This window comes from Pongo abelii, chromosome 2 (genome assembly GCF_028885655.2).
Source record: "Pongo abelii isolate AG06213 chromosome 2, NHGRI_mPonAbe1-v2.0_pri, whole genome shotgun sequence".
In the NCBI taxonomy this organism is placed as follows: domain Eukaryota; kingdom Metazoa; phylum Chordata; class Mammalia; order Primates; family Hominidae; genus Pongo; species Pongo abelii.
This window is the reverse complement of record NC_085928.1, coordinates 54590032-54612753: the sequence shown is the minus strand read 5'-3', so window position 1 is coordinate 54612753 and position 22722 is coordinate 54590032. Positions and strand designations below refer to the sequence as shown.

General features: G+C 34.2%; 1 protein-coding gene across 13 annotated transcripts in view; it reads left to right on the top strand.

Annotated features, from left to right (window-relative positions):
* ROBO1 (roundabout guidance receptor 1) overlaps positions 1–22722 on the top strand; it is a 1183344-nt gene that overhangs the window by 1023181 nt on the left and 137441 nt on the right. For all 13 annotated transcript variants that reach the window (XM_054551660.2, XM_054551661.2, XM_054551659.2 and 10 more), the window contains one exon: positions 10030–10187. In XM_054551660.2, coding sequence (XP_054407635.1) covers positions 10030–10187 — 158 coding nt within the window. The remainder of the gene's footprint in view (positions 1–10029; positions 10188–22722) is intronic.

Sequence of the window (22722 nt, the reverse complement as noted above, 5' to 3'; positions counted from 1 at the left end):
GATTGTGGATTGTGCCACTGCACTTCGGCCTGGGTGATAAGAGTGAAACTGTCTCAAAAAAATAAAATAAAAAATTAAAACGTTATGATTCTATATGAGCTGTTATTCACGTTATGTTGTTGTTTTTTACTGGTGACTTTTGAGCCTTTTCTTCAGGACCACTAGACCTGAACTCTTCTGCACGATAGCCCCAGGTGGAAAAGTAAAATAGTATCTCCTTTATTTGTTTTGCATGTTAGACTTTTATCTAAAATTTCAATTAAACAAAGCAGGTTGTGAAATACACACACATACACACATGCACACACACACACACACACACACACAAAGGAGAGAGAAAAATTCTGAAATAAGTGCCCTGAAAGCAGAGACTTTGTCGTTTATCTTGCTAGCTACCATCACCAGATATAGTGTGTTGTACTTTTATTGAATGAATGATTAAGTGAATCACAAATAAAATCCGTAAGATTTTGGGGATTCAGTATAATTGCAGGGAATTTTACATATGCTTTACATATGTGAAAGTGAAATGCCCTGAACTTTTTGTGTATTCTAATTGTATAATAATCTTTAATACGTTATTAGTTCTTGTGTCCTTAAATATCGATATATCATATCCTTTAGTATGTTATTGATTTTACTGTTATTGATTTAATATGTTATTGAGCTTAATTTATGGCAGTCCTTGGAAATGACCCACGTTTTGAGTTATTTTCATTTTCCAATCAAAATAACTGAGTGTTTTTTGTTTTGTTTTGTTTTGTTTTTACCATAATTTGGTGCTTAGTGTTACCATCACAGTATATCAATGACTAGCAGTCATATATGTCACATATCTGTATTATACATACATATACATATATAATCCACACGTGTTGTATATATACATTTATAAACTTAGAATATATCAGATGTATTTGAGTTTTTCAGTTAAAAAATACATGATATGGATCAAACTAGATTAAAATTTGTCATCCCCAAAATTAAAGTTTGAATTCATTGATCAATGAATATTATCAGTTAGCAAATAAGATTTGAAATATGGTAGCATATAGATCCAAATAGTTCAAAATCAAGGACTGAATTTAAAGCCATAATATTTTTTAACCAATGAAACAATTTTCATGTCAGACTCTATACTCTCAAACCATGTTTTAAATTTTTTAAAAAATAAGGATATCTTTTGTTTTCTTGTTCGTTCTCGTAGAAGGATTTACTTATATCTTGTCTACTTATTATCCTGTACCTTGAAAATGGCATGATCAGTTACTCAGATCAGAAACCTGGGTGTTATTATTGATGTCTTTGTCTGTCAACTTCAGCCCTTCAATAAATCATTTTTATTTTTACCAACAAAATGTACCTCTAATCTGTCACTATTGTGTCAAATCTGGTATCATCATGATGGTATAAAACCATCACCATTTTACCTGTAATTACTTCAATAGCCTTCTAATTGGTCTCTACACTTCCTTGTTTGTTTATTTTTTTGAAACAGGGTCTGGCTCTGTTGCTCAGGCTGGAGTGCAGTAGTGCAATCATGTCTCAAAGTGGCCTGACTCTCCCAGGCTCAAGCGATCCTCCTACCTCAGTCTCCCCACTAGCCAGAACCACTGGCGAGCACCACCATGCCTGGCTAATTTTGTAAATTTTGTTTTTTGTAGAGACAGTGTCTCACTATGTTTCCCAGGCTGGTCTCCAGCTCCTGGGCTCAGGCCATCCTCCAGCATCTGCCTCCAAAATGCTGGGATTATGGGCTGAGCCACCACCCCTGGCCTCCATGTCCGTTATTACTTCCCTGTCCGTTTCATTCACAGAGCAGCTAGAATGAACACTGAAGTATGAGAATTTCATTATAACACTGTTTTGCTTAAGACTCCAGTGGCTTCTCATTGGAATTAAAATAAAAGCTTACCCTTGGGCATGGCTGCTGTGCATAGCAAATCTGGTCCCTGTCGTTCCTACCAAGGTTGTCTTGTTTTGCTCTCCACCGGTCCCACCACACGGCATCCAAGGCTTTTCCAGTGTACCAGGATTTTTCCTCACCTGAAGTATTTCCTCTGCCTGCAATGCACTTCCCGAGGATAAGTTTTACTCATTACTCAGGCTTCACCTTAACTGTTAGTTCCCTACTATTCCCTCACCTCCAATCTAAATTATGCTTCTCATTATTCTCTCACGCAGCATCCTATACCTTTCCTTCTTGACGCGTATCACAGTTATAGTTGCATATGTATGTGTTTATTTGAATATGTGTGTCTACCTCCCTATACCGCAAGCACTACAGCTATAGAACTCCTGCCAGTGCGAGCCACCATTTAAAATCTACTACTTAGCATATTGGAAAGTGTAGTAAACATTTACTGGATACCTCCGGTGTCTTGGATGTTGTCCTGGGCACTGGAAATACTAGGGGATAATCACAAATTCCCTGTTCTCATGGAGCTGGCCTTCAGATACAAAGAGCCAGGCAATAAATGCAGAAGCATATTTCTTTGATTGAGGACTCTTGCTGCAAGGCTACATAAAAAGTTGGATTTTACAAAAGAAAGAATGCATGCTTGTCTTGCCCTAATCAGGGTCCCATAGCTCAGATATCCTCATTTTGTCTGTGTTTTTTTAACCCTGCCAGGCTACTCCTGAGTGTGACTTTTGCTCTGGCACTTTAAAACCCTCATCAATGGCATTCTTTGTCCTCCTTTCCATTTGTACTGGCAGCTGAGAAATTTGGCAATTCCTTACATAGTGACTAATAGCAATACTTCTTTGCAGATGTAATGCACCATATAAATGGCAAGTCCTGTATAAACATTAAATAATTAGCTTTCATAATAACCCTATCAAGATAGAGTATAAAACTCTCTGTTTTTTATGGAAATAACTGAGTCATTGTGAATGTACCTGTTAAAATCACAGAATGGTGAAAGAATCTGTGTTGTGATTCTGACATTCTAGACTTCTGTTTCTGATTCATAAATAAACACATCTACAAATATTACTGTATAAAATGATGTCCTGTAAAAAGTGAACTTTTAAAATAAATCTATCATTTATAGGTTAAAGTGTATAAAATGCAAACATACAGTAAGTTACTGACTTTAAGTTAGAACATATGATTTTAGCCATTTGACTTACTTTGGTGATACATTTTAAAATGATCTACCAGACTTTCAAGTCCGCTGAATATTAACTATTTAAATGTTGATTCTAATGAGAACACATGGACACAGGTTGGGGAACAACACACATCAGGGCCAGTTGGGGGGCGGAGAAGGGCAAGGGGAAGGAGAGCATTAGGACAAATAGCTAATGCGTGTGGGGCTTAAAACCTAGATGTCAGGTCGATAGGTGCAGCCAACCGCCATGGCACATGTATACCTATGTAACAGACCTACACATTCTCCACTTGTGTCCCGGAACTTAAAATCAAATTAAAAAAAAAAAAAAAAAGCTGATCCTTACTGATGTACACTTTTCTCTGGAACATATTACAAATTTTAACTGAAACCTACTATGCCAAACTTGCCTTCTCTTTGTCCTGAAGACTTAGTGCTGTTGGAATAAGCACTAGAGAGTATTTTGCACGGCAGTACAGGAAGTGTCATTATGGTGTTCATATTTCTGTAAAATGTGAATGTGGTTTAAGCTTGAACCCAATCTGGATGTAATTCCAACAATTAAAAGACCAGAGACAACATGGCCCCATTTCTACAGCCCAGCAGAATTCAGAAACATACAACTATATTTAAGTTAGCTTGCTTCTCCATCATACACTATCTAAATAAACAATTTGCTAGTAATTGTTTTTATTCTGGTAATTCTTCTCATTTTATTTGCAATGCCTTGTGTTCATTCACGTTACGTTGTTGTTATCATATAATGTTGAGTGATATTTGCCATCCATCTGCTATATCAGATTTTCAGAATGTATAATTTTTGAATAAAAGTACTCCTTTCCTAGGTTAGAACATAAGAGTTTTGTCAAATCTTCAAAAATGCTTCTACCAGCATATTTTCTTCCAGGGTCCTAAGCAAAGCATAATTTAAGGTTTAAAAACAAAGTTGCATGATATAAGAAAAATACAAGTAGAAGATGACATAATTATTGTAGAATATTCGTAGATATATTCAGTGTCAAATTTTAAAAATTAAATGAATATCTTTAGGAAACTTTATACAGAATTGATGTTCACATGCATCTTTTTTAGAAACAAATTCCTTATCTTTAGAAGATGGTGTTGTAAGATGGATAATACTTGATGGAATATTATTTTACTTGTTATTATTTTAGTTTTCCTCTTCAGTGGGTTATCTTTCTGTACATTTATCCTTTGGTTGGAATCTTTCTTAAAGTTTGGAATTATTTAGTAAATATTAAGAAATTTTTCACACATTCGTACAAAGAACAGTACTTCATTCCTCTGGGCAATGCTGTCAGCTAACAAGTAAGACTGCAAATAGTTATAGAAGACTTTATGGTATGCTTTCTGATCCAGCCTTCAAAATATATCTCTTAATTCAAAATAACCTGCAATAAGACCCTGTTGTGTTACTGTTTCCCAAAAAGGTGAATATTAATGTTTTTTGACAGACGTCAACATTTTACATATACTTCACTGCGAGGAAGATACAAGAGTTACAGCATAGCTGCCAGACACAAAGTATGTGCTCAGTGCAGATGTGTTAAATGAAAGAATGATAGTTATTTTGATATTAAGTTACACTTATTTACATCAGCATGAAGTTGGTGTTCAGACAGGGAACTAGGAGTATCATAAAAGTAAGTAATATTTTCTGTACTCAAAATTAAAGACTATGTATGTGAGCAGTAATTTTGAAAACAATTAAAATGGTACATGGCAACAGAAGTGGGTTGTTACTGAGCATTTATAGAGTTGTCTTTATTTACCTCCTCTTTATTTTCTCCTCCAATATACCTTAGTTTTTAAGGGTTTCATTTTTTTTTTTTCCTAGTTGACAAGAGGTTACTATTTGCTGCAAGATTTCATTGATAAAGTAGTCTTTATCAATGGAAGTAGAAAAAAATAAATCCCAGGACTGCAGAATATCTTCCCCTAGTTTTCCCAAGATACCCACTTCTAATTAAATTGCCCATATTTAATTAAAATGCTTGTTAATATACAGCTTTTTCAATCATTTTCTGGTTGAAATATAAAAGGAAGCATTGATAAAAAGTAGCACATCATATGTGTTATGAATAATGAAATCTAATTATCAACATTATTTTGAAAATGTAGTGTCCTCTTCCAAGAAAAATAATCTGAAAAAACACAGGAATGCAGAATATATTCAAAGATAGCCATATGATTGTCAGGAGGGAAATTTCTCACTTATGTTACAATAGAATGAGTCTGAAATATTAATTATATCATGATACTTGTGTATTTAGAATTATGAACACTATGTTAAGACCAGATAGGCAGGCAACTTGGTAGAGAAGTGTTCTTTATGTACTGGAGATCTGTATTCTAGCTTGGCTACTGAGTCCTACAAATTCCTCATCTGTGAACCAAAACTAATACATTCACTTTGTTATAGACTTGTTATGAGTATTAAATGAGTTGTTACTTACTAAGTTTCCTTACACAGTAAATGTTCAATTAGCATCAGCCATTGCTAACATCATTATTATATTGCTGACATTATTATTATTATTATTTATGTGGCATGCTCCTCTCCCCCTGAGGAGCCTTAATTTATTAATTTCTAAAACAAAAAAGTGCAGATCACACATCTATCAGGCCCTTAACCGCACTGAGATTCTATGATTCATGAAGGTAAAGGCATTGTATGTAGTTCACAAATATTCGCAATTAGTTGTTCACATTTAACTTGAGCACTTGAGCCTACCAAGATTGGATAGTGGTGAGACTGTAGCGCAGTGATGCACAATCACCATAAGTCAAGCCTTTTGCAATAATAAAGTGAATTTATTGGAAATACAATGGATTAGATAGAACAATTGCATTTTTACATTACAATAGTCACGTGGTAAACAAGCAAAAAAACAAAACAAAAAAATACTTCACTGGGAATCAGAATACCTAGGTTTTCTTCTGGTCCCCTTCTCATAAATAACACAAGCAAAGCTTCCTGGGACTTGGTTGTCTCTGATTATATGTTGTCAAAGACTTCTGCCCATTCTGTAATGTTATGTTTCAGTTCTAAAATTTCCTACAATGCACTTAAAGACTGTTTTGCAAGTATTAAAGTCTCCATATTACTTGGAACACTTTCTGTTTAACTTTTTTTATTCTGCTTTGCTTCCTGTCTTAATATTACCCAGATAAGTTGCAAAGACACCACTGAACTTTAGAATTCCTTTCTGAAAACATGTTTACTTATTTTGAGAATTGTGTTAAAATTGATGTAAAGTTTTCAAAAAGTACTGATTATGTGCTTTATTATGTTTTGTACAATTAGTGAACTTTTTTATTTTATTTTATTTTATTTATTTATTTATTTATTTATTTATTTATTTATTTATTTGAGATGGGGTCTCGCTCTGTGGCCCAGGCTGGAGTGCAGTGGCGTGATCTCGGCTCACTGCAAGCTCCGCCTCCTGGGTTCACACCATTCTCCTGCTTCAGCCTCCTGAGTAGCTGGGACTACAGGTGCCCGCCACCAAGCCCGGCTAATTTTTTGTATTTTTAGTAGAAACGGGGTTTCACCGTGTTATCCAGGATGGTCTCGATCTCCTGACCTCATGATCCGCCTGCCGGCCTCCCAAAGTGCTGGGATTACAGGCATGAGCCACTGCGCCCGGCCCAGTGAACCATTTTTTTAAAGAAAAAAACCTTCTAGGATTCAAATATTCAATGAAATGTATGTTTCCTCTAATTTAATAGAATAAAAAAATGAAATGTTGTTGAGTTAAATTATATGTACCAAACTATACACATAAAATAAAACTACACGAATATGAAAGAAACATTGTATTCTTACAATCTTAGAGGGAACTCTGGTTTAATACCTTTTTAGGTGATATCTACTTGGATACACTATGCATGCTACTTGCTCTTTTCAAATTAATATTAGACCCTTTTGACAATTCCAAATTAAAATTTTCATACGATTCAAATCAAGAAACATTAAAAGTATATATACTTTGGTTAATAGAAATGTTAAAGGAGAGAAGGAGAAGCTTTTCAAAAGATCTTATCTGGGAATACTTATGGATGCTTTTGGTTTTTCTGCCAAAATGCTGTGAATCATTTGAATTTCATTTTGATTGTGATGACTTAAGTGTACACATGGATTTTGAAAACTGGACAGTTTAACTAAAAGTTTCATATAGTTTTATAATGTGGCACCATATTATTTTTCCCCAAAAGGAAATCTTTGGGATAAGTATAAGAAAGAAAAATTAGTTTTAGAAGACAGAAGAAAAATATTAAATTCATAACTTTATGCAGAATTGCCCATAGTCATGGGCAATACTAAAGTTTTATGCTTTACAGCTGCAAAAATAATTACACGAGCATTATCTAAGCAACAATTTTTAATGGATTACATTTTGTTAGTTTTTCATTATATATTGTAAAAGGCCAAATAACATAGTAAATGTTAAAAAAAAAACTTGACTTATCTGACTTAGACCTTTGATATTTCTGCAAGACATTTTATTATTCATTGGTTTGAGAAATGATTCAGCTGGTAAATAAGATATAGCATTACCAAATTGGTTTTAAGGTTGCCACATAGAAAAATTGTGCATATTGTTTACTTTTATTTGAAAAGTATTTTACTTTTGGGTATTCAAAGGTGTTAACCTTTTCAGAGGTGTTATCATTGATTAATAATGTGATCCAGCAAAGGCACATACTGCCTGTCAGGGTCAATCCATTTGCTTTTTCTACAGGCCTTATATTTTATTTGTGTTACATTCTTAACACCTAATAATAATATAAGCTTATAAATAGTGAAAGTCTTTATACTCTGTTCTTTTATTATGTGGTAACAGTAGCTGGAGTTTTCAGTTTAACAAGGTTTACCTTTGTGTCTATATATTTTATTAATAGTGAATAGTATTGAAGTTAGGATTTAAACAGTTTGGTGAGATCAGATTTATTTTGCTTTTCCTTTTACCGTTCTTTCCAAAGATAAGGAAAAAAGCCTTCTCTTTGAAGCAGTAGTTTCCAAATATTAACATAGTCATGCCGTGCCCAAGTTGTCTCAATATTCAGATTAAAAAATGGGGATTTTTTTCATGAATGTGATAACTTACTTGAATGTATACATCTGGTTGGTTGGAATTGAGGAAGGAAAAATTTTAAACTGGTTTGAGGTTTTGAAAAAAAAGTTTAAGAGTGATTTTTTGAAAGAACAGTTTGAGCATAATTTTTTTACACTGTAGTACTTCATCCATGAAAGCACTTTTAAATGCCAGTGGAATGGAAAGACGTCCATTCCAGTACAAAATTATAGTAATAAATATTAAATTCAAATATTCTTTTAAAAATTCAATAGGATTTATTTATTTATTTATTTATTTGAGACAGAGGCTGGAGTGCAATGGCACGATCTCAGCTCACTGCAACCACCACCTCCTGAGTTCTAGCAATTCTCCTGCCTCAGCCTCCCGACTATCACCTCCTGGGATTACAGGCATGCACCACCACACCTGGCTAATTTTGTATTTTTAGTAGAGACACGGTTTCTCCATGTCGGTCAGGCTGGTCTCGAGCTCCCGACCTCAGGTAATCTGCCTGCCTCGACCTCCCAAAGTGCTGGGATTACAGACGTAAGCCACCATGCCCAGCCCAATTCAATAGATTTTAAAAGATAAATAACATTTATCAATCCAAATCTGTGCACTTAACATACTAATAAACATTTTCAGTACCATGTTAAATTAGGTTACCATAATGGTTCACATTCTGTTACACATCAGATCAAGGAAAGCAGGGTGGAGGAACGATAACTATTGGACTTTGTCCTGAAGTATATATATGTTCATCCCTCTTGTGAAAAGGGAAGCAAAAGTATTAAATAGTATGTTCAAGACTGCATGTCTAGTATACAACAGAGTTGTATTTAAGACTAACATGCCAAATAATTCATCATTTCTTGATGTTATCAAGATACTGGGTACAATTTTACTGTATGAACTATTTTTGGAATACGTATTTGGTTTCTTTTCCACATTTAGTTCTAACAGTTACAAATTACTGCTTGTTTTACAGTATGTTAATATTATATTAGTATCCAGTTGAGATTACAATAGTGAATTGTTTCCTCCTCCACATTATGGGACTAATGTTAGTAGTACAAGTAGAATTAATAGTACCTCTCATTCTGAATAGGTTAAGGATTAAATGAGATAATATACACCAAAAAAACAACAAAAACATGGAACATAAAAGTGATGCTGTTGGTAGCACTGCTGTTATCCATATTGGTGCCTTCTAACATTCTCAGTAATCGTGGAAAAACACAATGAGTTTCAATGTAGTGGCTTTGTAGATATGTCTAAAGTTTTTATAATGAGCATATTTAAATTATGATGATTATATAACCTTATACATTAATTTTATATATTTATAAAATATTGCTCAATTAAATTCATGCTTGGAAGTCTCTTAATTTTTTTCTTTTAATATTTAGCTTTGCATGTATATGTAATTCATTTAATTATAGCAAGCATTTTCACATGGCGTCATATAGATAAAAGGAGGATTCAGTTATATTCATTAGCACATGGCTGAGAAAAATGTAGGCATCAGGCAGAAAAGAAATGCAAGTTAAAGATGAGCCAGATGCTAACTGTGAGGGCACTCGCCTGCTGGCCTCTGAAGAATATCAAATTATCCCTCCTGTATATGTTTAAGGCCAAATATCTTTATTAAATTGCAGATGTCTGTAAGTAGATATAGATTCTTAAAGCTGTATTGCAAGAGCTATTAGTGGTAGTTTATTATAATTATCATAAATGTCTCCTGCTGAAGTTCAGAGATTAGGACTGTATGTATCACTTTGGAGTATAATGATTTAATCTTGTTCCTACAGTACTTCGGGATGACTTCAGACAAAACCCTTCGGATGTCATGGTTGCAGTAGGAGAGCCTGCAGTGATGGAATGCCAGCCCCCACGAGGCCATCCGGAGCCCACCATTTCATGGAAGAAAGATGGCTCTCCACTGGATGATAAAGATGAAAGAATAACTGTGAGTATTTAATTCAACAGCAGAGGACATTTGTTGGTCTAACTGTATGTATCTTTACCAAAGAAAAAAGAGAAAAATGAAGTAGATTATTTTAAATAAAGGCTTGTGTCAGCTCCCATGTTCAGTTTTTCTTTTAAAAAATATATATGTCAATTCTTTCTGTGTTGACATGAAAATAAGTGAGGAAAATTCATGGTGTTTAGAGATCAGTAAAAGAAAAACTATAATTCCTGTTTTAGTGTCTCAGAGTTAACACTTTTATGTATGACTTAATTATTGTCATAACTCAAGGCTTATAAAATCTCCATGTGTTATAGTAAAAACTGTTTATTCAAGAAAATCTGTTATTTAGTATGTTTCCAGAAGGCCTCTTAAGCCACTTCAAGATGTTTTTATGTTTTTTTTCTCATTTTTAAAAGTGCTTTTCTGTTCTATAGTGTTCAATATTGTTTCTGAAAAATAAAATCTTATTTTGAAAGGTGGTTAATGGTGAATTTATCTCAATGTAAAATGAAGACATATGATGAGATTATTGGATTTCAAATTCCTGCTCTGATGTAAGAAATTATAAGTGATTTGTATGAAGTCAAGATGCGTTTTCTTCTGGACAGCCGTGATTCTATATGACTTCTTTGCATGTTTTGTCTTGGACGATGTTGACTAAAGCACCTCAGTCACCAAGCCCTCATTGATTTTGTGGTTGCTCAATATTTCCCTTTACGATTCTCTTTGCTCAGCATGCACTGATATCTGTCCATTGTGAATTCGCTGGTCAAGATTTAAAGTTCCCTAGGAGAACGTATGTGTGAGGAAAAGGTCACTGCTGAAGATGTACAAGAGCAAAGTTATAATGTAGACCGCACAACCAAATTAGTAGTTTTACTATTTCTGAGCACCTGGTTAGTGGATAAGCTTGGAAAAAATTAATAGTGAGAAAAGTAGAGAAGGTTGTGTTAGACCAGGTTTTAGAGACCTTGAAAGAAAATTAAGCATTTTTTTTTTCATGTAAATCTGAATTAGAATGAGTCTCCCAAAGGATTTCTGTAATTCTTGGGATTGGTGTGAGGATGACCCGGTTCTGCTCGTAAGTGCTGCAGAGTCACGTGACAAAAGGAACTATATGTGGAAACACTGGTTTTTGGGAATGAAGTCAAGAAAGAGCATGGGAGAAGTAGAGTGAAGAAACAAATGCTTCTCTTGTTAGTGATAACAGATTCCTTTTGGATTCATGTACAATGGGGATAAGAATACTTTGCTCTTAAAAATATATTCTAGATCATTTAATGACCATTATCTATAATTCCCCTTTCCCTTCCTTACTGATTCAAACACATTAAAACCATTATTATCCCTGACTTTCCCTCATGCCTTTCCTGATAACCTATTCGTGTTTAATACAAGTTAGTGACAAATTTTTTTTTTCTTTTTTTTTTTTTTTTTTTGAGACAGAGTCTTGCTTTGTCACCAGGCTGGAGTGCAGTGGCACAATCTCGGCTCACTGCAACCTCTGCCTCCTGGGTTCAAGCGATTCTCCTGCCTCAGCCTCCTAAGTAGCTGGGATTACAGGCGTGCACCACCACACCCAGCTAATTTTTGTATTTTTAGTAGAGATGAGGTTTCACCATGTTGGGCAGGATGGTCTCAATCTTCCTCGACCTCCCAAAGTGCTGGATATGCCTGCCTCGACCTCCCAAAGTGCTGGAATTACAGGCATGAGCCACCACGCCCGGCCAACAAAATTCTTAGCCCTGGAGATGCAACTTGATCAAAACTCAGTGAGTGTTCTGCTGGAGCTTACATTTTATGAGTGTGTATACAGACAAAACCAAAATAAATAAGTGTAATATACAGTAAGTTAAACTATAATAAATCCTATAAAAATAAAGAGAGAGTATATAGACAAAAACCAAAATAAATAAGTATAACATACAGTAAGTTAAACCATAGTAAGTCCTATTAAAAATAGTGATGAGGTAGATGAATTCAATAGGGTTCAGGTGGGGTTGAAATTTTAAATAGGCTGATTAGAGAGAATGACTCACATAAAAACCTCAAAAAATTGATGGAATGAACTATACAAGTGTCTGGAAAAAGGGTATTCTAGGCAGACAAAATATTAAACAGAAAAACCCTAAGGTGGGGTATACCTAACGTATTCACTAGAGAGTAAGAAATCAGTGTTGGTTGAACAGAATGAGTACAGATTTATAGGAGATACTATCAGGGGGATAGCCTTTTTAAAAAGGCTATAAATTTAATAATTGTCCAACTGCATAGGCTCTTACAGGTGTTGTAGATAGTCTGGCTTTTCTTCTAAGTAAGGTGGGAAGCCTCTGCTCTCTTGAGAACACACTGAAACGTGGCAATGGTAGAGGCAGGGAGACCCACTGAGAGCTCTCAGGGTAATCCGGGTAAGAGGCAAATGGTGGTTTGAACCAGGCTGTTAGGATGGGGAGGTAGTGAGGAGTGGCTAGATTCTGGATGTACTACAAAGCAATAGCCAACAGAATTTGCTAACAGACTGAATGTGTTTGTGAGCAAAAGAGAAAAGTCAAGGACCTCCTAATTAATTGGCCTGCTCAACTGAAATGGTATAGATGCCATTAACTGAGATGCCATAGATTATAGGGGAAGATTTGGGATGGGAAGTATCAGGAGCTTAGTTTTAGACATGGTAATTTTGAAATGCTTATTGGATATCCAAGTATAATTGTCAAATAGGCAGTTGGATACATGAGTCAGAAATTCAGAATTGAGGTTGAGGTTGGAGAAAAAATTACATTGTGGTAGACATACAAGTAGTCATTGCTATGCAGTGCTCCTGCCCTTCTGGGAGGATGAAACACTCTACTTCCCAGCTTTTTTGCTGTCCGGCAGACCTGCTTGACTTTTTCAGCTTCATGGGTTGTGAGTGAACATTAAAGAAATTAAATACTAGTGGTTTAAATACTCCAGTACTCTCTTGCCCAGTCTGCAACCAAGGAAGCTACTTGTCTTATTTAGGTAGTGCAACTGCAGCGTGGAAGACAGCCTGAGAGCCTGAGCCCCTCAGTTATGTGTAGAACTTTCTACGCCACACCTGTCTTCTCAAGATGGACATGTAAAATGAATGAGAAATAATTTTTTAGCACCTATAGCATAGCCTATCCTGATGAATATGAGAGTCATCAGTGCTTACATGTTATTTAAAAGAGGAGACTGCAATCACCAAGGGAATGATTGCAGATAGAAAGGAAAAGCGGTCCAATGCTTAGTTCTCAAGGAGAAGAGGCAGAAAGAGCAGTGGAAACTGAGAGGAGCAGTCACTGAGAAAGGAGGAGAATTAGAAGCGCCGCCAAGTAAAGACAGTTTGAAGGAGGTGTCCGTGACTGAGTCAATTACAGCTGGTAGATGGAGTAATAATGAGGATTAAGCATTCACCACTGGATTTAACAACTTGGTGAGCAATCATAAATGACCTTGACAAGAGCCATTTCAGGGGAGTGGTGGGGGTTAAAACCTCACTGAACAGTTCAAGACAGACTGGAAAGATCAAAACTAGACCCAGAGCATAGACGACTCCTTTTAATTTCATGTTCCATATGCTAGATGAAAAATAATGGTGGTTGTAGTCTTGCATTTTGAAAGATCTCAGTTAATTTTAGAGGTTATATTTTGTGTGTATGCTTGTGTATGTGTTAATTTTTTGTGACATTCATAGTTTAAAATCACTATAATAAATTTGATTTTTAAAAATTCTTGGAACTCCCTGATGTATCATACAGTGAACTAGATGACATTTTATTGTTTATGCCAAAATGTTTAATTTATTATAGAATCTTCATTTACTTTTGCTGTCTAAGGGGATGCTGTCCTCTAATTAAAGAGCACCAGTTCCCCCACGCCATCAGTAGCTTCTAGTCAATGTAAGAACCACCTACAACAAGGAATCAAACAGTTTAAAGTTGTAAAAACCTATGACTATGAAATGATGCCAAGATGTTAATATATAAATAACTTTTAAATCATTTACATGTTGCCAAAATGATGATCCATGATGGTGTTCCATATGCTAGGAAGTTGTAACATCTGAAACTTTTACTATTTCTAAGACCATCTGTGTGTTTTGTATAAATTATGACTGTGGAACTGATGAAACACTGGAGGTAAAAAGCACATTTATACATTTGGGAAAAGGAATACATTAAAAATCAGCAGTTTGGGTTCAAAATCACTGATCTTATGTAGATCATAATTGTTTTTGTTTTATTTTCTTCCTTTAGGCAAAACTGAAATTGAATAATTAAAACAAAAACTTAGAACATAAACAGAATACATGACATTATTTCCAGTTCTTTTTTTTCAATAATGAAAATAAATTCTTAAAAGATGTTGGTTATTAGTCATTGTACGTGATTCTTCTTTCCTAAGCTTTGTATTCAAATGAGTGTTTTCATCTCTCTTGTTAATGTACTTTGCCAAATGTGCTGAGTGCAGATGAACAGAAGATTAAAGCACATAATATCGTTATGAAAGACAATTGAAGATTGCATGCTTACTGCTACAGTTTTGGTTATAGGAATTTCTAGAGTTCTTTAATGTGGTGACTTTCTTTGTTGAAAATTTAAAGTACACCTCTCCCAGCTGTGAGAACAAAGACACACCCTACAAAAAGGGGAAATATGTAGTTGAATTATAGCTGCACCTGTATTTTTTTTAAGTTCTTAATTCATTTCTTCTTACATTGACCTGGATTCTGAGCCAAATTTCAGATCCAGGATGATTATAAACCAGGAATATATAAATAACATTTTCTTATTCTCTTACATGATAGGAGAGTCTTTTAGAACTTTTTTGGCACATATTTCTTAGAATCATTTGAAAGAGGCCTTAAATGATGTTTGTCTCTAGTGTTCTTTCTTTTCTAGACATTAGTATTTATATTTAGAGTCAGAAATAAAAGTAGTTTAACTGGTAGGCTAGATTAAATTGATTTACTTCATGTGTTTGAGACTTAATCATATCCATCATTGTTAATAAACGAAATTTTCTTATACAGATGAATCGGAGGACTAAAGTGTTCTTTTGGATGTCTTTGAAAATACCTCACAAAAAGCGATTTTTTAACAATTTCACTACTTTTTAGAAATATTGCATTTAAGTTCAAGATATTTTATTAGGGTAGAAAAAAGAAAATATTAAGATTGGGAAAAAGTTAACACCAAGTATTGAAAAAAATAAGTATTTTGTTCAATCTAAAAACTAAAATTGCCCTCTACATTAAGGAAAAAGTTAAAACATTAAAGTAGACATCACAAATATTTTCCTAGATTAAGTTTGTTTTAAAATTTGCCACTTATTCTATGTTTGTTTTCTTAGACAATTTTAATATTTTTATCTCAGCAAAAAGGTCAGTTTGTTATAAATTAGCACAGTTTCTTTGGGTCACAGACAATTGCACCAAGTTCCAGGCATCAATTTCTCATACTTTGTATTGGATTTCTATAAAATGAACCTGGTGGTAGCTGCAGGAATTGCAAGCATAGAAGTGAAATTGCTGATTTCTTATGGAGGATGGCTTATAAATAAAACTTATTTAATTGACTACTACAAGCATAAAAACAAATGTGCTTATGAAATAAAATATTAAGGTATTTAATAGTACCTAGGTGATAACTGATGAGACAAGAGCAACTGTATAGTTTATCTTAATATATGTTAAAAATAAGATCATAAATCAATGCCATTATACTAACAGAAAATGATACTTTTGTGTATTTATATGAGATCTGCTAATTGACAAGTAGTAATTAAACTTTTTGTTTTAGATTAGTAAATGAATATTTACAGAAACAATAGTAAATTTTCAATATCTGTATATAGTATATATGATATGTTTATTGAATGTTACAAGTTAGGATTTAAGGCCTTGTATTTAGCTCTTCTGCATAAGTGTGTCATGAAAGTCAATTGAAAAAAGTTCCTTCTGCCAGGCGCGGTGGCTCATGCCTGTAATCCCAGCTCTGTGGGAGGCCAAGGCAGGCAGATCACCTGAGGTCGGGAGTTCGAGACCAGCCTGACCAACATGGAGAAACCCCGTCTCTACTCAGAATACAAAAAAATTAGCCAGGCGTGGTGGTGCATGCCTGTAATCCCAGCTACTCGGGAGTCTGAGACAGGACAGTCGCTTGAACCCGAGAGGCAGAGGTTGCAGTGAGCTGAGATTGCGCCATTGCGCTCCAGCCTGGGCAACAAGAATGAAACCCTGTCTCAAAAAAAAAAAAAAAAAAAAAAGTAAAGAAAAGAAAGAAAAAAAGAAAAAAAAGGAAAAAAAGAAAAAAGTTCCTTTTTAATCTGAAAAATTTTAAATAAAAATTATTTAAATTTATTTAAATTTTATTTTATTAAATTTAAATAAATGTCCATTTTTAGAGAGAATAATAATAATAGCTATTGCATATTAAGAACTTGCTATGTATTATATGTTTTATATCATCTCATTTTATCCACTTGAAAACCCAGTGCCTAAGCTATTTTCTTTACATTAGGGTACACTTAAACTTGTCAACTTAGTCTTATGAAGAAGGTGAAGAAGAAGGAGATGATGATGATGATAATAGTAAACACTTATTATAGCACTTGCTATGTGCCAGGTCCTGTTACAAGCACTTTATGTATATTCACCCATTTAATCCTGCCAACAATCTTGTCAGATACATACTAAAAATTCTGCTAATGCAGTCACTACGTCTAAATTGGCTGGTTGGGGAAGAGAGGGCAAGCAAGGGGGCACTTGCATTTTTTTGACTCGTAACGTTTTTTATAGGGTCCTATAGATTCTGCAACATATATAACAACTCTGCTATGCTATCAGTGCAAATTTTGACTGAGGATGCCAGTATCTCTTGGTTTCCATGATGAAGTACTGTTCTTAATATTCGATGATTTGGAGAGATGAGTTCACAGAACGCAAGTTGCGGTGGTCTCGAAACCAGGGTTTGGCGTGTTCAAGAACTAGTCCATATTATGTTCAGGATTGAAATCCATAACATAACAAAGGTTTTTAAATTGGAAAAGTTGAGTAGTTTTATAAAAGATGGCACAGAAAGGGTCAAATTTGGCCAAATATTATAGCTCAGACAACCTAAAATTATTTATTCTGAAGACTAGAAGTCTTACCTAAAAAGATATTAGAGGTTATCTAAAGAAAACAATTAACTGTCATCATCTGCCATTTAGGAAAAGGATTTATATTGAAGAGGATATTATAAATCAGTAAATTATTCAACTGAATATGCTTTGTAGTTATCAGTCCAAATTGTGAGTTAGCCAGGTTCTAATATCATTAGCTGCACACATTTCAAAAGTTATTGTTGAAAAAAGTACACAATTATGAGATATTATATAACACATGAAAAATTGAGTTAAATAAAATATTATTAATGTAGTGACTGGGGAATTTTGTATAGATATAATAAAATACAGTAAAAACCAACACATTAACAACACAGTATAAATATTAAGCTCTGCCTAGACTCAATTCTGAAATTTCAGAAATATTTTCTTCATGATAACCTTTGTCGATCATTTATCCTGAATTATTTCATTTTATTAAGAAGAAGAGCTTAAAAGACACTCATCTTTTCATGCTTCAAATTCTTAGCTGGTATGAGCCTTTGTGACTTTAAGCATTTTTGAATGACTCATATTATTCCTTGAGATAAGTTATGCTGAGTTGTTTATTCTTCTTCCTACTGTCCTTACAGTAGCATGCCACAAATATTCTCTATGTCTACAACTGTTTTTACTTGATTGAAAAAATAATCTAGATGATGGGGAAAGAATTTGTTTGTAAGATATTTATTTTCATCAAAGCCGTTATCCAGTCAGTAACTATATTTTTCATTTCATCTACTTATTGCATAGCTGAATTAAGATTTTATCCATTCTTCTTTGCAAAATGTAGAAAATAATTTACAGCATCAGTATGCTTTAGCATGATGAACAAGTATATTTAGTAGCTTTTTCTTAAGATTTTTACCTTAGATAGGAAAGCCAACCATTCTGGTTTGCCCAGGATGGTCCTGGTGTTAGAAATGAGAATTCTATTCCCAGGAAATCCCTCAGGTCTGGGAAAATGGGGACAGTTGGCCACTGTAATCCTAGATGGTTTAAATGAATTGTTTTGTGTATGAGTGACAATGCATAACAAATCACATTTATATAAGGTAAGTAAAAAATAGCAAAAATATATAGAAGGGTTTTATCTGTATCATTTCTTTCAAAAGCAAGTTAAAGATTTGAAAATCCGTAATGAAGGTAGGAGAACAATTTAGTTATGCAGTAAAAAACAAAACCAAACCAATACACCAAAAATAACTCTTTAACACTTCCCATTCCCATGCTGACGAGGTAAAATTATTAGAATGGAGTATGTCATCAGGTCTTTTCCTAGTCCTTTTCTGCTTCCTGTGTGTCTTTGTAGGTTTCTTTGATTTCCATTGTTGGTGTGATATTTTGGTAAAAAGCAGCTGACTCACATCCCATCCAAATCCCCAGTGCCCTTCAGATCCTTCACAAATTTGGCATTCAGCCCACTCCTTGCCAATTGCTTCCTTTCCCCCCAATTCCCACATGTCTCCTTCCTACGCCATCTGCTTCTCCTCCCTTCCTTCGATTAGTGCTTTCGTCTGCTCTTCCAATTTCTTTCATTGTTCAATGTCTTTTGCTTCCTCTTCTCCTCCTCTCCCCTAGAGGAAATTAACATACTTAATACAGCTGATGTCATAAAGCCCCTTTTCCCTAAGAAGTTAAATTTCTGTTTCTGCAAAATAAATACATAGCTCTGTTGTGTGAAGGTCAAAGGAAACCTGAGTAGTAAACCTGAAATAGATTTTTTTTTGGGTTCATCTTACATAAAGTGTCAATGCATATTATGTATTCTATTTATTTTCCAAAGTAAATTTTCTATTTGGGATTTAAATATGGTAAGTCAACACAACTTTATTATACCAGTCATTGGATTGAATAAATGACTTAAAAATAATTTTTCCTGTCTATCTTAATTTTCATATTTAATAATTGAAACACTGGGGATTAGTAGAACAAAGCATAGGCTTGGGCATTATAAGACCACATTATAATTTCAGGTTTCAACACCTATTAAATGCCTGATCTTATGGAAGACATTTGATCTCTATACATTTCATTGTTTCCATCTGTGAAATGAATTGTCTAATCATACCTAGATTAGTTCAGTGTGTTGTTGAGGGAATTCAGCGAGAAAATGCATGTTAAATGTCATTGTAAATGGTGACACACTTAATACATATTAGTAATGGTGTTCTCTCTATTATTGTTGTTAGTATACCTATTTGAACTCTGAATATATTTAGTCATCTAAATCTTGATGGAAAAGGAAAATCCAAAACTACTCATGTCATAACAATTCCAATTTTCTTCAAGAAGCAAGAAGATGATATAAATGTATGTGAACGAAGACCCAGCTTTCTATCTCCTCTGCCTGTATTTCTATCTGTATCTGATTCACAACTGTGAGAATTTTCAGTTGCCACAGAATCACTAGGAGTATTTTGGGTGAACATTATGAGTAAGTAAAGTGTTTAGACTAACACTGAAATTAAGAAACTGATTCAAGTTCTATGTGTACCTTTATTGGGCAATGCGATCATCAACTGGTTATTCCACAGGAGAATTCTGTCCTAATGCCCTAAAGGTACCCACCATGTGTAATGAATCAACTTCTTTCCCATGCATCTAGAACAGTTCTAGTTATGTATTGTCCTTAGGGGAATTGAGAAATTATGTGATTCAGATGCACAGTACTGGTTGAGAAAGGCTGGTTTCTCTTCTCAAGGAACATCCTGAAACTTTCCACACACTTGCAATTTTATTTAAATAATTACATATACACTCATCATGTTTGGACCCTGAAACTAGAAAAAAGAAAGCCAAGCATTTCACACCTACCTGTGAAGTCCAAGCGCTCTTTTGAAAGGATTGCAATAAACTAAAGCATTCTCAGTTCTGGCACACAAATTAGTTTAGATGACAATACAATTAAAAAGATAATTTCAGTGAGCATTTGGTTTTTGCTCTGTCTTTTCACTATTCATATGTTACATGTGCATTTGAAAGCTTGCATGCCAACAGCTTGGTGTACCAATATATGAGAGTCTTGGCATGTGGTTTTCTATCTGTAATGTTCTGTTCCTACACCCCCTTTGTCTAACACTCATTTTTCAGGTCTCAAAGACAAATTCCTCAGAGGAGCCATCAGCAAAATCCCACCCAAATACCCACACTAGATTTCTTCTTCGTGTTATCTGTTCATTTTCCTTTTTCAAATACTTCTCTTATAATCTATTCTAAATTATGATTTATATATTACTTATCTAATATACATAAAACATATGAAAGTCCACCTGTATTCCTCATGTCTGTCTTATGTTCGAAGCTCATATGTTATGTTTGAGAAAGTGTTAAATGAATGAAATATAAGTCAGAAATTTTGTCTTTTAGAGTACTCAGGAATGAAAAGTTGCTAATTTGAATATATGTGATTTTGTTAATTTTATTTCCACGTACAATTACATATTTCTTATCTTACTCTCCTATAAAATGGGAAGAGAGTATCATCCACACCATTTCTTTTTTCTAAAGCATGATTTTTTTTTGGCTTAAAAATAGGAGATACTACACAAGTTAATTATGTGAGTAAATACATTGCTATGAGTGTGACATACTGATATAGAATCTTAGAGATGGAGCTGAGTTGAGAGATTGTGAATGGGCAAGGTCCTTTGTTTTCAGGGACAAAAGAGACGCCAAGCCCATTGATTTACCCTGAGTCACATAATGGATTAGTGTGGAGTCTCCCATCATAAGAGTTCTTCCTGGGATTTTTCCCATGACAGACTAGACCTGATCAACCCATCTAAAATGACACTTAAATTTGATTACGATATATCTTAACAAAAAACTCAACAACAAAGGTTTTTCATGGATTTATTTCATATAATTTTTCCATTTGTTTTGTGTTCTAAATTCAGTATTTCCTATCTTGGTAACAGCATTGAAAATAGTATTTTAAATATATAGGGTTTAATAAATTTCCCTGCTTATTTATCCATTAGGTACGGGGATGGCCTTATGTCGATTTGATTATTTTGTACATTCTGCATGTTATTACGAACATATAGAAATTCATCTTAAATGACTGAATATCGGAGGTTGTCACACAATCTCATTCAAAAAAGAAAATAAATTGCAGCAGTTTAAATAGTAAGTTAAGCTTAATCTATGACCATCTTGGGAAAAGTCTGTTATGTCCAAAGCACATTTTTGAAACTGTCCTAACAACCAGACCTTAGTCAAGCCTGGTCAATTGTTGAAAATATTCAGATAATGATATCTTCTTTGCCTGTTTATTAGGATCCTTATGAGAATCAAACCACAGTAGTCAAAAGTATTTTGAGGACTGTTGATGACAGCCTCATTATAAAGCGTTATTTTAAGTTCCCCTGTCTTGATTTTCAGTTCATGTTCATTCTACACTGAATTTAATAACTTGGAGAGGTGAAAGATATTTAACTTCAGAAATTAAAGCAAACCTTTTGAATTAGATATTTCGTGGATCAAAAAACCAAACACTTGTAAAACTGTAGTATATCCTGTTTTGATCAATGTATAGATTTACATCAATATTTAAGTCTCAATGTGTAAGATATATACCTTTATGGGCTTTATAACGTATAATCTGCATGCCCATTTTTGTCCAGGTCCTTTGAGACACATAATTGTAATTCCTTATAAAGTTCTTATATCTTTACGTAAACTGACTCCAGGACCATAGACGGGGTTCAGTGTTTTTAGATGCAGAGGTAAGGTAGTAGAGACCAAAGATTGCCAGACAAAATATTTTCTAGTTCAACAAATAATCTCTGGTGCCTTTGGGAAACAATATACTATATATTTTCAAATTTCATCTAAGTACTATAATGAACTTACATATGAATTAAAGTCCTCAGTTTTGGTATCATGCAATGTTGATATGCTATCCTGCTTTGACTGTTGCATACTGTTTGTTAGTATTCTCTTAAATCTCCTGAGATGATTCTGGAGTTTTTTTTTTTTTTTTTTTTTTTTTTCCAAATGGGTTTCCTAAAAAACAAGTCTTTTGGTTTTATTTGTTTGTTTGAGACAGGGTATCTCTCTGTCGTCCAGGCTGGAGTGCTGTGGTGTGAACACGGCTCAGTGCAGCCTCAATCTCCTGGGCTCAGGTGATCCTCCCACTTCAGCCATGTGAGTAGCTGGGACTACAGTATATGCAACCATATCCAGCTATTTTTTTTTTTTTTTTTTTTTTTTTTTTTTTTTTGTGGAGATGGGGTCTCACCATGTTGCCAAGGTTGGTCTTCTATAGGGCTGGGATTACAGGCATGATTCACCACACTCAGACCCAAAACAGTTTTGCATACTTTTCCAAAAGTTAGTTCCACTCACATGTTAGTTTCAGTCAAAGTAACATTAGATG